The sequence below is a fragment of the Octodon degus genome, unplaced genomic scaffold, assembly GCF_000260255.1.
Source record: "Octodon degus isolate 3935 unplaced genomic scaffold, OctDeg1.0 scaffold00098, whole genome shotgun sequence".
Taxonomy (NCBI): Eukaryota; Metazoa; Chordata; class Mammalia; order Rodentia; family Octodontidae; genus Octodon; species Octodon degus.
The window spans coordinates 3,990,314-4,005,907 of NW_004524674.1; the positions used below are offsets into that span (position 1 = coordinate 3,990,314).

General features: G+C 48.2%; 1 protein-coding gene and 1 pseudogene across 4 annotated transcripts; both read right to left on the reverse strand.

The window, feature by feature from the left end:
• Window positions 1-3,545: 3,545 nt before the first annotated feature.
• On the reverse strand, window positions 3,546-4,133 carry LOC101562748 (annotated as a pseudogene).
• Window positions 4,134-6,823: 2,690 nt separating this feature from the next.
• On the reverse strand, window positions 6,824-15,255 carry Arrb2 (arrestin beta 2). Of its 4 annotated transcripts, XM_023723256.1 has the most exons (16): window positions 15,037-15,117; window positions 14,238-14,352; window positions 11,969-11,999; window positions 11,349-11,409; window positions 10,905-10,949; window positions 10,487-10,683; window positions 10,186-10,245; window positions 9,700-9,767; window positions 9,432-9,567; window positions 9,149-9,233; window positions 8,817-8,889; window positions 8,403-8,540; window positions 7,547-7,630; window positions 7,383-7,462; window positions 7,224-7,278; window positions 6,830-6,968 (listed from the first exon to the last, which is right to left on the reverse strand). In XM_023723256.1, the coding sequence occupies exons 2-16, from the start codon at window positions 14,249-14,251 to the stop codon at window positions 6,875-6,877; spliced, it is 1,221 nt and encodes a 406-aa protein (XP_023579024.1). In that variant the 5' UTR covers window positions 14,252-14,352; window positions 15,037-15,117; the 3' UTR covers window positions 6,830-6,874. The 4 variants fall into 4 exon arrangements, with proteins under 4 accessions (XP_023579026.1, XP_023579024.1, XP_004638413.1 ...); XM_004638356.3 differs by lacking the exon at window positions 14,238-14,352 and having other exon boundaries at window positions 15,037-15,255; XM_023723257.1 differs by lacking the exon at window positions 14,238-14,352 and having other exon boundaries at window positions 15,028-15,101.
• Window positions 15,256-15,594: the final 339 nt, after the last annotated feature.

Genomic DNA, 15,594 nt, shown 5'->3' on the forward strand with positions numbered 1-15,594 from the left:
GCTTTAGACCACTGAGCCATCTCACCAGCCCCTGTCTTCACTTTTAATGAAAGAATTTTTTTTCTTTTTTCTTTGTTTTATGTATTTTAATACAGAGTCTACAGGGTGTCACTACACAGGACTCATAGTGATCCTTCTGTTTTCAGTCTCCCAGTTGCTGGGATTACAGTTGTGCACTGCCACGCCCAGTCTCAGTCTCTGTCTCAGTGCGCCCTGTGGGCAGGGCAGGCTATGGCACGCCTGGGATTGAATCCCAGTCCCTGCACCTGCCTAAGCAGGCTCTTTAGTCTGCTGAGCTATCTGGCCAGCCAAGAAATTTAAAAAAACTAAACAAAACAAAAAAATCTCTTGGGGCTGGAGAGATAGCTCATAGATATACGCACCTACCTGGCCAGCACAAAGACCCGAGTTTGTTCCCCAGCCCCACATGCTGTTTGGTCTCAGCCTGGATGCTGGCACCCACTGTGCGGCCTGGAACCAGGCATGGTAGCACATGCTTTTAATGCCAGCACTCAGGAGGTTGAGCCAGGAGGTTCTCTACCAGTTTGAGACTAGCCTGGGGTCAAAAGTGAGCACAAGGGCCAGCTAGATCGCTCAGAAGATTCAAGTGCCTTCTTAGGCAGATGCGTGTTGAGACAGTGATTGAGACTGGGCATGGTGGTGGCACCCGTAATTCCAGTTCTTGGGAGGCAGAAAAACAGGAAGGATGACTATGAATTTGATCTGTGTAGTGAGACCCTGTACACCCTGTATTAAATACGTTTAAAAAAAAAAAGCAGAAGGCCAGCCCAAACTGCACAGTGAAATTGTCTCAAAAAAAACCAAAAAAAAAAAAAAAAAAACCCAAAAAACCACTTATTTTTATTTTTGTTTAAAAGCCTGAAATAGTTGGTGAAGGGGTAAACAGAAATGCCTGACACAGAAATGAACTCAAGTTCTAGGTACTTCCTTGTTCCTGACAGTTCCTGGGCCTAGTTGTTGAGATCTCATTGCCTAATCAAAAGCCATTCTCAAAGCCTAGGTATCTGATCTTCCAGCTAGTTCAAATGAAGAGATCTGGTATTATTGTATATTTTCAAAACATGTAGTAATGTAAGAAAAATGCTTACATCTTCCAGGTAACATGACAAGAGAATAGTCACAGGCTAAATTTAAGACCATCTTAGATGAATTTTTTTGATGAAAAGGATGAAAAAATAATGGGATATGTTACCTATTTTCCTGGCCTTAGATTGTCTTATGAGCCATAGTGTGAAAGCAGAATAAAAAGTAACCATCAGCACCGGCCTCGATTCCAGGTACTGTATGCCGTGCAGGCCACCAAAACCGGGCATGGTGGTGCATGCCTATAATCCCAGCGCTGGCATGGTTGACACAAGAGGATCACTACAAGTCTGAACTGCTTAGTGAGATCTTGTATCAAGTGAATAAATTTTAAAAAGATTAAAAACTAGTAAGGGCTGGCCTGATAGCTCAGTGGACTAAAGTGCCTGCTTAGGCAGGCACAGGGGCCAGGGTTTGATCCCCAGCTTGCCCATGCCAGCCCTGCCCCTGGGGTGCACTGAGACAGTGATTGAGACTGGGTGTGGTGCCATGTACCTGTAATCCCAGAGTTTGGGAGGCTGAAAACAGGAGAATCACTGCAAGTCCAATCTGCATAGTGAGATCCTGTAGACCCTGTACTAAATACATTTTTTTAAAAAATGGTTATAGGACTGAGGGGTTAATACAGAGTACTGACCTAACACAAAAGACCCTGAGCATCACCCCCAGCATCAGTCACACCAAAAGGCTAGTGAAGGAATTTTTTTTTTTTTTTTTTTTTGGTAGTGGGGTTTGAACCCAAGGTCTTCGTACTGAACTATACCTCTAGCCATTTTTTAAAGACAGTATCTCACTAAGTCCCTAAGCTATATAAACTGAATTTGCACTTCTCCTACCTCAGCCTACTGGGATTACAGTTATGTATAACCACACTCAATTGTAAGAAATACAAATTAAAATTTGGGTAATTGTAAACCACCACTCAGGAGGCTGAGACAGGAGGATTGCCACAAACTTGAGGGAGCTTGGACTATACAATGAGTTCAAGACCTGAATTACATAGTGAGACTGTTTTAACCAGTCTCCCATAAAAACCCCAAGACTTGGGTCTCACTAGTTAGATTGATCGTGATCAAAAAGATGTTTGATCCAGCAGTGCTGGTTTTAGGAATTTGTTCTATAGGCATACTTTACATATGTAAAAAGATGTATCTTTAAGGATAATTTTTTTTTTTTTTTTTTTTGGTGGAACTGGGGATTGAACTCAGGTCCTTGCGCTTGCCAGGAAAGCACTTATTCTACTGAGCCATCTCTCTGGCCCCTCGATAATTATTTTTTTATTTTTTTATTTTTTTTGGCGGAACCGGGGATTGAACTCAGACCCTTGTGCTTGTCAGGGAAGCGCTTATTCCACTGAGCCATCTCCCCGGGCCCTTCCAGCCCCTCGATAATTATTATAATACTATTCAAATTAGTAAACTAGTAGACAGAAACATGTCTATTTAGTAGGAGACATGAAAAATAAGTGACATTTAGGCAGTGAAAAGCTGTTCTTTAAGAGAATGAACTGGAGCTAAGCTTGCTGGCACAGCCTATGTAATCCCAGGTATTTGGGAGGCTGAGGCAGGAGGATTGAAATTTCAAGGGCAATTTAGCTCAAAATATAAATTTTTATAAAATGCACAATTGTTGAGACTGGGCATGGTAGTGCGCGCCTGTAATCCCAGCTCTTGGGAGGCTGTAAACAGGTGGATCACTGAGAGTCCGATTTAGTAGTGAGACCCTGAACACCCTGTAGACCCTTCCCTAAAAATACAAAAAAAAGTTGGGGCTGGGGAGATGGCTCAGTGGAATAAGCAGTTCCCTGGCAAGCGCAAGGGCCTGAGTTCAATCCCCGGTTCTGCAAAAACAAAAAACAAACAAACAAACGAAAAAACACCAAACCAAACCAAACCAAAAAACAATTGTTACTAATACCAGCACAAATAAAAATTTTCAAAGAAATGCGGATGTGGCTCAATGGTAGAGTGCTTGCCCACCACACATAATGTGTCCCTAGGTTCAATCCCCAGAACCAAAATAAAAGAAAAAAATGGGAATAAAGTGGATCTATATGTGTTGGCTAGGGAATGCTCTTCTAGATACTTGTTTTGTTTTGTGTTGTTTTTTGGGTGTTGGGATTCAACCTTGAGACTTAGTGCTTGCCTGGCAGGTGCTATGCCACTGGGCAGTTTGAGTTTTAAAATGTTTATTAAAGACTGTTCTCCAGAGGTCTACAACCTTTGATTTGTCATTTAAAAAAGTGACATACTTTATAGTACAGGTAATGTAAAAGGATAGAGCTGTAAGCATTTCCTACTGGAATTCTGATAGTACAGCACAGTGTGGTCATTTCTGCAATGCTAGAATAAATTTTTTTTAAAAAAGTCTTTTCTATGTGTCTCTTCAAAAAGCGATGAATGATAGCAGACGATGGCGTAAAAAGGCCGCTTTTCTCCTATTCATTCTGTAGTGTTGGAGCCAGTATTTTTACCATCGCACGCCACGATCTTCACTTTATCCACTTTGGTAAGTTCTGTCACCTCTGTGAATTCTACATCGCTCAGTGCAAAGGTCCCTACATTATTGCAGAACCTGTACGTGTTTAGAGAGCCCCTGAAATTGAGTCTGTTCCTGACCCTTTGAGCCAGTGCGGAATTTATAGCCTTATCCAACTGAAGTAGAACTTGGAGGACAAGTTGGGGGGTGATCTGTTGAGACCGTATGAGCTCATGCAGGCTTTCCTGAAGACTGTTTCCTAAAGTGGTATTTCTAGGGGCTGGGTAGATAGCTCAGTAGAATAAGTGCTTGTCTGGCAAGTGCATGGTCCTGAGTTCAATCCCTGGTACCAAAAAAAAAAAAAAGAATTAGAGGTACCAAAGTGGTATTTCTGTATAACTGATATGCCATGGCACAGGAGAAAGGAAGAACCTTTTTCAAGCTTGCATTGATATTCAGTCCCTGCACGAGCCACCGCGGAGCAGAGCGCAGCTGTGGTGGCCAGGGCCTGCAGGAGGCGCCGCCCAGCCAACCACTAGCTCAGCCGCCATGGAACCGCAGACTGTTTTTCTTTCTTTCTTTCTTTCTTTTTTTTTTTTAAGGTTTAGAAATGTTCATAATATGTTTGTCTTCTGTATTTAAGGTAAAAGAGTGACTATATAACTGCACACATGTGAATATGAAGGTAATTTTTAGAAGGGATATGAAAACACTAGATAGTGCTTGTCTCTAAAAGAAATGAAAGGGTAGGGAATGGGGCAGGAGCGACTTTCATTGTTTACTGTTTTATACTGTTTGGGTTTTTAAAGAAACCATGTGCAGGAGCCGGGGAGATAGCTCAGTAGAATAAGTGCTTGCCTGGCAAGCGCAGAGTCCTGAATTCAAGCCCCAGTACTGCAAAAAGAATGAAAGAAAGAAACCATGTGCATATATTACTTTCCAAAAAATGCATTAAAGATAAAAAAGGCATTTTTTGTAAAGACATTGTTCTCAAAGGGTGTGACTAAATATCTAGGTTTCGTGATCTGTATTGTGCCTTCCAGTGGGTTCACTATCTCCCCGGCCCCTGCACATGGTTTCTTCAGATTTACTTGAAGTTTCAGGTCCATGGACTTAGGCTGGGTGTGGTGGTGCATGGATGTAATCCCAGTACTTGGGAGGCTGAGGTGAGAGGATCATTGCCAATTTGAGACCAGCCTGGACTGCAAAGTGAGCTCAAGTAGGGCCCGGGAGATAGCTCAGTGGAATAAGTGCTTCCCTGGCAAGCACAAGAGCTTGACTTCAATCCCTGGTTCCGCCAAAAACAAAAAAAAAAACCTCAAAGTGAGCTCAAGGCCAACCTGAAGTGCACAGTGAGACCCTGTCGCTAAGACCAAAAAAAAAAAAAAAATCCATGGACTTGAGGTCCCAGGAATTGGGGGTGCTGGAGCTTTAGGTTTTGTTTTGTTTTTAGGTTTTTGTCTTATTGATTAATTGATCAATTGATTGATTCAGACAGGGTCTCACTATGTACATCAGGCTGGCCTTGAATTCACTATGTAACCCAGACTAGTATTGAACTTGTCCAACCTTCCTGCCTCAGCCTCCTAAATGCTAAATGACAGGTATGTATTACCACACCTGGCTCCAGAGGTCTAGGTTTTAGAGAGCATAGTTTTTCTGCATGACAGATCCAGAATGGGCAGGGCAAGCTGTGCCTGCAAGATTGTTGGCATTTTGGCAGCACTTAAAGCCCATGAATAAATAATGATTTAGTTAACATAGGCTGAGAGCCTATGTAAGCTTTCCCTGTCTGCCTAATAGCCTCTTCAGGACCTCTGACTGTGTCCCCAAATGCGTCGTTCCTTCTACCCTTAACACACGGGGCAGCTGTGATCCAGTAGGGCCATCCTTTTCCCTGTGATCTCCTAAATCTTTGTCTTCCAATTTTATTTAAAGGTTACTTCCTCCTGGAAATCAACCCCATACCCCAGCCTATGTCAGTCTCTCTGTCATGCATTCTCATAGTGCCTATACTTTTCCTTGGGGGAGATATAACTAGAGAATGTTCTTGTTTTTTGGTTTTACTGCTATGTCCTTATACTATATAGAGTACATACTAGGAACTAAAAATCTAAAAAAAATGGATGGAGGCTTAAGAAAAAAAAGGTAAGTCTCTGGAGTAATAGTGGGTAATCGAAGTGACACATGTCTGGAGTGTTGGTAACTCCTTTCAGCCTAAGGTGGGGCTTTGGTCAAGCCTTGGGGAGTCTGTGATGCATGTCACAGTAGCAGCACTAACATGTAGCTCCTAGGTAGGACTTGAGCTGTTGGCTACCTAAAGCCTCAGCTTGTGTTAGAAAGGAAGTACTGATACCATAAAGACATTCCTTGTGTGGCTTCTGTCTGGTGAGGCATGCAGATGTGGTCCCATCTAGCCCCCAGAGTGGGCTCTTGAGCAACCATAAGGAACTGTGGAAACCAACCCAATTTGGTTACAACATGTTATAATGTGGTCATGTCTTACCAGCTGCAACAGAGAAGCGCAAGGCCTACCCAACTCCCAGGAGTATCTAGTCTGCAGGAAAGTTACTCAATGGCTTTACCAAGCTGTACCATTGAGTGTGGACTGATGAAGTTCAGTGTTTACTCTGGAACCCAGGCACACCAGTCACTCAATAAACCTTTACTGATAGCCTGTGTGAGTGAGCTGAGCATGTGGCTCAGTGGTAGAGTTCTTGCCTTGTATGCACAAGGCCCTAGATTCCATCTCCGGCACCACACACAGTGATGATAGCCTGTGTGTAGGTGTCCTGTGGATACAGAAAAGCATTATGGGTGAGCATTTTACACACACTTAAGTGCTCCAGAGAAAACACACATACTCGTGCCTATTAAAAGGTTTATTTTCTTCTTTATGCTCAGAAAGATATGGCCTTGCCCCCACAGGATGTCATCTTGAAGGAACGGGAGGCTGAGATAGCGACTGGAGGAGTGTGTTGGTGTGAGGTTGAATGCACCAGTTTTTCCTTTCTCTATTACCACACCTCGCTTTCAGTGTCCTCTTCCCAAACATTTAGATATGAACACAGCTTACTACCTCCTGGAGGGCTGGAGAAGCACAGCTGTAGTCAAGATTAATGCCCACTTTCAACAAGCAAAGGGTCCAGTGCGTATCTTGCTGGGGGGGCGGGGACAAGGAAGAGGGAGTGAAGGGGTTGACTGCCAGATGGAGGGGAAGGAAGAAAGGCTGGGATTCCTGCCTGCCCCTACCTCTCCAAGCACCATCTACTCCCTCTCCAGCCCCCCCTTCCTAGCAGAATTGGTCATCATAGTCATCATCCTTCATCCCCTTCAGCCGAAGTCGGGCGAAGTCTTCAAACACAATGTCGTCATCTGTGGCATAGCTTGGTGGTGGAAAGGAGAAGGGTGAGGTGAGGCCCTTCTGGCCTTTCTCTCTACCCCTCACTCCTGCCCAGGGACAAAGAAGGTACAGTAATAGCCTTATAAGGCTAAGTCATCTGTTTCGATACTTAACCCTCCCTGCCAAAAAGGAAAGAAAAACCAAACCAAATCAGGAGGGATGCGAGTAGATTTGAGTATCATGTGAATCTCTGAATCAAAAGGGTCAAAGTAGGAAGGTAGGGAAATGAGCTCCTTACTTGGTGTCAAATTCAATGAGGTTGGTATCCACAGGGACATCTGCTTCTGGAGCGGCTGAGGGTGAAGGGAAAAAAGGGTAGGCACTGAAAGGGGCAGGTTCTCCACTAGCCCTGCCTCCAGCCCTCCCTCTGCAGGAGGCTTGTGGGTGCAGTGCTTACCTGTCTGTGGCCTGGGAAGGGGGATGTGGTCATGGGGCTTAGGATGCATGAGAACAAAAGGCAGCTCCACAGAGACATCCCTGGGCAGGGAGAGAAGCCACGTGAAGAAAATGCAATGACAAGGTAGAATCCTATAACCCCACCAAACTCCCCTTATCACTCACCCGCCTCGAGACACCACCAGCTTCACCTTGACCCTATAGGACACCAGGATTCCCAGCACCTCCTTGTTAGCCCCCTCCTTCACGCTGAAATTAGGGATGAGGGGAGGGAAGTTGGGTCAGGGTCCATTGCCCTGTCACCTAGCCTGCCGTGGGGTCTTGTCAGGATTCTGGGTTGGAACTACAAACTCACACTAGTCTCCAGAGCTACAGCAGCATCAGCTAAGTAATCATGGCAGTAAGCTACGCCAAGGCATTCTCCTACACAGAACCCTCCTGGGCATCTCATGTGACCCAACAGCTCTGCTCGTACTACTCTTTACTTCCTACTCCTCTCCTTGTTTCATCTTACCATGCTGGTCTCCAGGCCTGCTGAGTGTGGCTGTATGTGTGTACTCAGAGCCAGGGCACGAGCTGAGGTGAGATCCAGCCCTTTGTGACTCTCAACCTCTGGGGCTTCTCCTGCCCAAGGGCACAGCAGCACCTCACTATTCTCAGATATGGGCCCATTCCAACTCTTAAGAGCCTTGCAGCTCTCTCTAATGAAACCCTCTTTCCCTGCCTGTCCACATTGTCCTTTTCCTCTGGGTTCCTCCTCAGCATTCATCTTCTCTGACAACCCCACTTAAAAATCAGCATGCTGGTCTCTGGGTGCTTTTGCTCTTTAACATACTAAGTACTTAACCACTTACCTATTTATCTGATCACTTGCACCCCCAAAGTAAAGTTTTTTTTCTTTTTTGGGGGGGATTTCCTTTGTTCATTGACACATTCCTGGCACCTAGGCAGAGGCTGGCACATAGCCAACCCTAAACAGAAGTCTGTCTCCTGGCCCCCAGGTCCCCAGCTCTGTTCTCACATGGTGCTGGAAGCCAGGTTGGTATCCTCATGTTTGAGTTTCCCATCTAGAGCAAGACCGCGCTTCTCCCGGTTGTCACTGAGCAGTGGGGTTATGGTGTACACTTTACAGAACGTGGAACTGGGAGATACCTGGTCACTGGGAGATAAGGACAAAGGGATAAGACTCTTGGAGGGGCTGAGCTGGGTGATGGGGCAGCCTACCACCCCCAAATACTATCTCTTCCATTGCTGCTTTGGGCACAAGTTATAAGGGGACAGGTTGTGGTTCAACCTGCCTACGAAAATTAACCTCTTGAGCCATGTGGCAATGGAGGGGATGCTCTTTTAGTGACACAGTGCAGAACTCTGGTTGCCACTTATTCTCAGCCTATTTACCCCTCAGACTGGGACCTAGGCCTATTATAATACTTACTCTTGTTCGAGCTGGGCCACTGGACACTTGTACTGGGCTGTGCTGAAGAGGCAGATGTCGGCATATTGTCTCACTGTGGGGTAGGGTCGGGCAGCTCTGGATGAAGTGCAGACTATCATCTTGCCACACCTCCACCACAGTACAAGCCCATACCACAGGGCGTGGTCCCATCCCCTGCACACCTCCCCCTCCTATCCTGACACAAGGCCCTCCCCACAGAAAACACCGGGGCTGGCACATCTTTCTGCTGCAGTCTCAATTCTCTGCATCCTGGAAAGCCACATTTGTAGGCCCTCCCTCCCGCAAGAGCCTCTTCCACTCCCACCTCCTACCAGAGACTCTGATCTTCTTGACGGTCTTGGCGGAGTTGTTGGTGACATGGACGTTGACATTGAGGGGCTCCCCATGGTAGTACAGCTTTCAAAGGGAGGGGGCATGTGAATGACAATCTTTATTAGCTCCCTTGGTGCCCCCCCACCTCCACCCCTAAACCCAAGCCCATAGCAACTCCAAGACCAGCTGAGGCAAACTTTAAAATGCCATCTTGCCTGTGGCTTCCTCCTGCCTCCGGGGTCTGGCCTGCCTTGTGGAACCGTTGTTACCTTCTAGGCTCACCTCCTTGTCCAGGGATGCCTCGAGGTGCAGGGACCGGTCAGACATAAGGAAGTGGCGCGTGGTTTCTGCTGAGGGCTGGGGGCCGGGTTTCTCTGGGGCAAACTGCACCTTGCGGATCACTAGTCGCACAGAGTTCCTGGAGTGGGGGTTGGAGGGGAAGAGTCAGTCCCCAGGCCCCCAGAGCCCAACTCCCACCTCCCACAGGGGCCTGGGACTCCAACAAGCAGGGAAGAAATGGCTAAACCATATAGAAGGCTGCTTCCCTCACCTTTTGTGACTTTTCTCTTCTAGTGATTTGGCACAGAAAGCTCGAATCTCAAAGTCTACCCCGCAGGCCTCAAGAAGGGGAGGAAAGGCCACATCTTAGCCAAGGCTTCTACCGTCACCCCCACCCCTTCTTCCTTCCTCACTTCCCTCCTCTCATTCAGGAAATCTTGCCCCATCATGGTGTGAAGGACATAAGGACTGTCTCCCCCTCTGCTTCTTTGCAGCTGGCACCCGGCAGAAGCCTATGAATGGTTATCAGTGGGCAGCCCCCACATCCAGGTGCACACAGGGCAAGAGAGCAGGAGGCAGCGCTGCATGTGCAGTGACCACATCACTTGTACCCACATCTACAAAGTGCTGGGTGGGTAGGCAGCGGGTGGGAGCTGCACACAGACATTTCCTACCCTCAGTCCACCCCTGCAGTCACACTCAGTTCTGCGTAGGGACCCGTTCTGCCCACGCACCCTCAAAGCCCTTTCTCTGGTACCTTCCCTGTGTCCTCTGGTCCTGGCTGCAGTGTGACAGAACAGGGAAGATTCTGGGGTATCTGTGGCAAAGGAAAAGGGAGGCTTCAGTCCTAAAAGACTCCAATTTTCCTCCCAACTCAACTTATGAGGGCTGAAGAAAGGGCACATGGGGATGAGAAAGACAAAAATGGCCTCATGGAGGAGGCCTAGACCAGGGCTTCCTGAATGCAGGTTCCAGATTTGCCTGTAACAGGTGCCTCACCCGATTCACCCCAGCACAGTCCCAGGCCCCTCCCCTGCAGAAGGTGGGGGCATCCTCACTGTGAAAAAAAAGGGGTGGGCATGCTGGCCCAGCTTCCTCAGCAGCCGGTCTTGTAGGCGGGTGAGTGGCCGGGGTGGGTTGGGCACTGGGGGGAAGGCCTGGTAAGTGGCGATGAACAGGTCTTTGCGGAAGGACAAGCCCAGCACATCCAGGTCTTCACGCCCATAGCGAAAGGCGCAGGTGAGGGTCACAAACACTGGCAAGGGAGGGCAAGGTAGAGTCAGGAACACCCCTTTCCCTGGTGGCCTCTAGTACCTAGGCAGCCACAGCTCCTTCCTTAGTGGCATAACTTTCCTGAATTCTACTCTAGGATTCTACTTCAGCCCTCCATCTCTCTGGGGTACCTATCTCTCATGCTGGCCCATTACATTTCTCCCTCTTCTTTCCCCTAAGGGCCCTGAACTTGTAATATATTACCTTTTCGGTCCTTCAAGTAGTCAGGATCCACGAGCACCACTCCATCTAGGTAAGAGACATACACGCCTGTTTCCTGAAGGGGCTTCACCCCCTCCCTGGACCCAAAACCTTCTTTTCCTCTTTATTTTTTGAGGTACTAGAGATCAGACCTCCAGAGCCTTCATATAGAGCTAAATCCCCAGGGTTTTTTTTTTTTTTTAAAATTCTGGGGATCAAACTTGGGACCTTGAGCTTGCCAGATAGGTGCTTACAAAAGTATTGAGCTATCTCCGTTTTTTTGTTTGTGTTGTTTTTTTTGAGACAGTCTCACTAAGTGGTCCAGGCTGAGCTGAAAATTCATGTTCCTCCTACCTTAGCCTCAGGAGTGTTGGGATTACAGATGTGTACTATGCCTGAGTCTCTTCCTTCTTGGAGGATGAACTGTCAATTTCTGGGCAAACTTACCTACAGGATCCACTTTGTCCAGGTGATCTACAAAGTCTCGCTTGCCCAAGTACACGGTGAGCTGAGGATGTCACAGGGAACATTGGGGAGGATGGTAATAAGGCTTCAGAGCCCTAGAAGTGGCTGAACCTGCTTCAGATTCCCCAGGCTGGACTATCAGGAAGGAGTTTCTCCCAGTAGTGTTGGAAGGTGAGAATGATAGGGTTCCCCAGACTACCCAACTGAGCTTTAGGCTTTTTAGCAGCTCTTGAATTTTTTTCTCACTTGTGCCCACTCATCACTACCTTCACTAGATCCTCTCAAGGGGCTCTGGGATAAACAGGTTATAGCTTGAAGGGTTGTTAATTTTTCCTAGCCCCAGGATCCTCAGAGAGTTACTTGCTAGGCACAGGGTTTGCTTCTAACTCTTTGGTCTTGCTTAGGGACTCAGGCCTGCCACACCCAGCCATGTGGTTGGCTCAGGCTGAGCAGCCTTTGTGGCAAGGGGCTTCAGGAGGGAAGGAAGTCAGTGCTTAGCTGTCACAGGAAGTGGGGAGCTAGAGGATGGAAATGGTTTAGGGGCAGGCTGGGTTTGGTAGGGCCCAGGGAGGGTTAAGGAAGAAGCATAGTAGGTGACTCACCTTGCAGTTAGGGCTTGATTTCTTGAAGACCCTAATAAAACAGAAAAGGAAACCCCACTGCCTCCCTCAGACTCAGCAGGGACTCCAATCCCTGGCCTTTATCCCCACCCAGCTTGAGAAGCAGAGCTTACCCTGAGTCCCTGGGTAGAGGCTTTGCCCAGTTCTCCCCTCCCATTTCTTTCCAGAAAGTCTGTCATACTTCTTATATGGCCAATTGCCAATGCTTCTCTTATCTTTAAGCTACTCTCATAAATTCCTCTTTTCTCCACAGTAATGACCACTGGCTGTCCCAAGAACCATCCAGGCTCTTCCCAAAGCGAACTTGAACGGGTAAGCTATAGCAGTGTTGGATTCAGACCTAACCATCTCTGTATCTGATCTCCAGTTCAAGCAACAGCTGGGGTGTATGATTTTTTTTTGGGCTGGCTCAAGCTGCTTTAAGGGCGGGTCTGGGGATCAAGCCACAGGGCTGGGGTGCAAGTCACCTGCACCTGACTGGGTTTGCCAGAGCAGGTGCTTAAACAACTGAGCTAACCCGCAAGCCCACAGCTGGGGTGTATGGAAAAGCAATAGCTCTGGCTTTTGCCTCTCAACTGGTTTCTACCGTAGGTGATATCAAAGACAGTCCTTCTTCCACTAACCTTTCACTGTCTGCATCTCAGACCTTAGCCATTTAAAAGCCTATTCATTTTGCAGGACTTAGCTCGGTATCATCTCCTTTAGGATGCAGACCCAGCCCAGAACCCCCTGGTCACTCTTTTTCTTTTGGGCTCCTGCCACATCTTGTTTATCTGTTCTTTGTGGTATGACAGCAAACAAGGGCAGTATGCGGTGCATCATTTGTCTCTCTTTTTAGACTGAATCTCAGAGGTCTTGTTCATTTAGGTACCTCCAGCACAGAGGCAGCCATACGACAAAGAAGATGGTGATGGCTAGTATTTAATTAGGCAATATTTAATATTCTATACCCAGCTGTTCTAAGTGTTTCAAGTGTGTTATTCAATACTCTTAGCAATTCCGTGAAAGATTCGAATATCCCTACTTTACAAATGAGAAAACTGAGGCATGGAGAGGTCAAGTATTTTGTCTACGATCATGGAGACTGCATAATCATGGTGGAACTCAGATACAAAATGAGGCAGTCTGGCTTGCAGTCCCTGCTAAACAATTACACAGTCCATCGCTTGTAAAGGGCATAGATAATCTGTCAAATTGAAGGGGTTTTCTAACCCCTTCCCACCACTCCTGCTGAAACAGTCTAATCCTGGACTCTACTCATTGCTGGGAGGTTAGGGAAGTGTCTGGGACCCTCATGCTCTGACTGCATACATGTTCTTTAAAACACCATCTTACTCCTTCTGATCCACTCTGCCTCAACAGTAGTTCCTGGAAAGAGTCCTCAAATAATAGAAAGTGAAATTCTGCCGAGTGTCCTACTCCTGCTCCAACCCCATCATCCCAGTTTCTACTATAGCAAGTTCACTTGCCCCTTTGTCTTTGAAGGCCAGACTGTCCAAAGATCATAAAGCAAAGGGTATGGAGGCCCCTGGGCATCTTCAACCAGTAAGAGTGAAGACACAGACATGGTGGCAGCTAGAATAAACACCCTACCTTTTGTCCCAACTTGGGGGCTGATTGCTAGTGTCATTATCCATGCTGTCCCTCCCTTTCACTTCTGGTTTTCCTCTTTGTCCCAGTGTTTCCTCCCATTTAGGAGCTCTGGCAGAGGACTGCAGCAGTCACAATCAGTTGGCCAAATGGATCGTGGCTCTGGGTCAATTGCACTGGAACAACTACAGGGCACCTGCCCCTTGGATCCTAACACAGCTACCACTTGCCAGTGTAGAGGAGCAGCACACACATACTGAGGCTGGCCAAGGAAAGTGTGGGAATGATCAGGGAGGTGCCCAGTGAGTGTGTGAGGGTGCAGAAACAGATGCCCCTTTGCACTTCCTCCTATTCTCTCCATTTCCTGTGGCCCAGAATTTGATGAGGGTGGAGGGAATTATGCCAAGTCAGCAGTCCCTCTTTGGTCACTCCATTGCCCTCCCTGAACCACATAACGGAAATCAGGGGGCCTCCCTGAAGTCAGCAACTTCCCCTTTCTCTGGGGTGTTTAACCCCTAATCCAAGATGCCAGTCTACCCCCTAGTCTTCTCTCCTCGATACTGGTCCTCTGATGCTCAGAAACCTGGACTCTAATATTCTGGGAGGGGCGAGTGATAGGGCTGATGTGATGTTTCGCAGAATAAGTGAGGGCTTTCTGAACCTGAGTTGAAGCATACAGCCTCAACGTTTTCTTTCTTTGCTCCCACTCTCCTGGGACTCAGACATTCACCCCTGACCCTTTTGGGGTGTTGGGTCACAACAGGAAGTGGATTTTGCTACAGTAAAAAAGAAAAAAAAAAAGAGAACTCAGGGTGTCAAGTGCAAGGAAGGAGCCTCGATTGCACAGAAAACATCCGGGGAGTGAGTGCTTTGGGCAGAACTGCCTTCCCCTTTCACCCTAAGGAGAGGGATACAACCTAATTTCAGGGAGAGTCGCTATGCACCCTGCTCCCTCAAGATGAAACTGTTGCTTTTAGCCAGAGGGCAGAGAGAAGTTTGGAAGTCGAGCCACCCGGCCCTTGGGACAGGTAGAAGCAGCCTCACTGCCTGTAGGGTATTGCACAGAAGGCTTTCCATTGGTTGGCCACGAGTCTAGGGAGGATCCCTTTCCAGCATTCAGTCTCCCAGTATACAACCCCTCGGGGCTGGCCACCTGCTCCTTCCTCCGCCCCAGCATCGCAACATGCACTGGAGAACCCAGTGGTCCGAAACCTACATCTCAAAGAAAATTCCGATGTCTGGATACCAATCCCCTTTAGGCCTCCCCTTCTGCAGGCTCATGTTCATACCCCTCCCCATTATCCTCAAGGACCTAGGCGTGCGGCCCCGATGGCTGCCCCCTGGGACCCAAGGGTCCGGAGCGGGGATTCTCTCTTCCTTATTCTTGTCCAGGGACCAACCTGCCACCCACCGCAAGCGGCCGCTGCCCATGCCCCGCCGCGTGGCCCCACCTCCCTTACCTGGTCCCGGGTTTCTCCCCCATGGTGTGCGCGCCCGGACCGGCTTGCAAGCACCCTCCTCACCCTCCGGTAAGACCCTGCTCCTCCCCGCGCCACTGGGCATGCGCGCACTCTGCTCTTTCTCCTCCTCCCCCTCCCCTCGGGTTTTAGAGAACCCGGGCCAGATGCGTCAGCCGGATTGCGCGCGCCTCGGTGCTGCCCGCCCTCTCCTTACCGACAGGATCGGTGATTGGCTCCGCCCCCCCCCCCCCCCCCCCCGTTTCCTCAGTCTCTATGGGGTAGTCCGCCCTCCGCAGCTCTCTTCCCGCCCATCTCTCCGCCTCCTTTCAATTTTTTAGAAACTGTTTGGGCCTCTTTAAACGAAGACACCCGCCTTGCAGGAGATTAGACCAATCGGATTGGTACGCCGACTTAAGAGCCCTACGGGGGTCCCCTCCCCTTTGTTTGCTTTCTCTGTGGTGGTGGGGGCGATGGAGGCGATGGAATGAGCTCAAACACCGCTGGGGGGGCCGAGGAGGGATGCACACGTGGGTGAACTCTTTCAGTTGCGTGACGCTT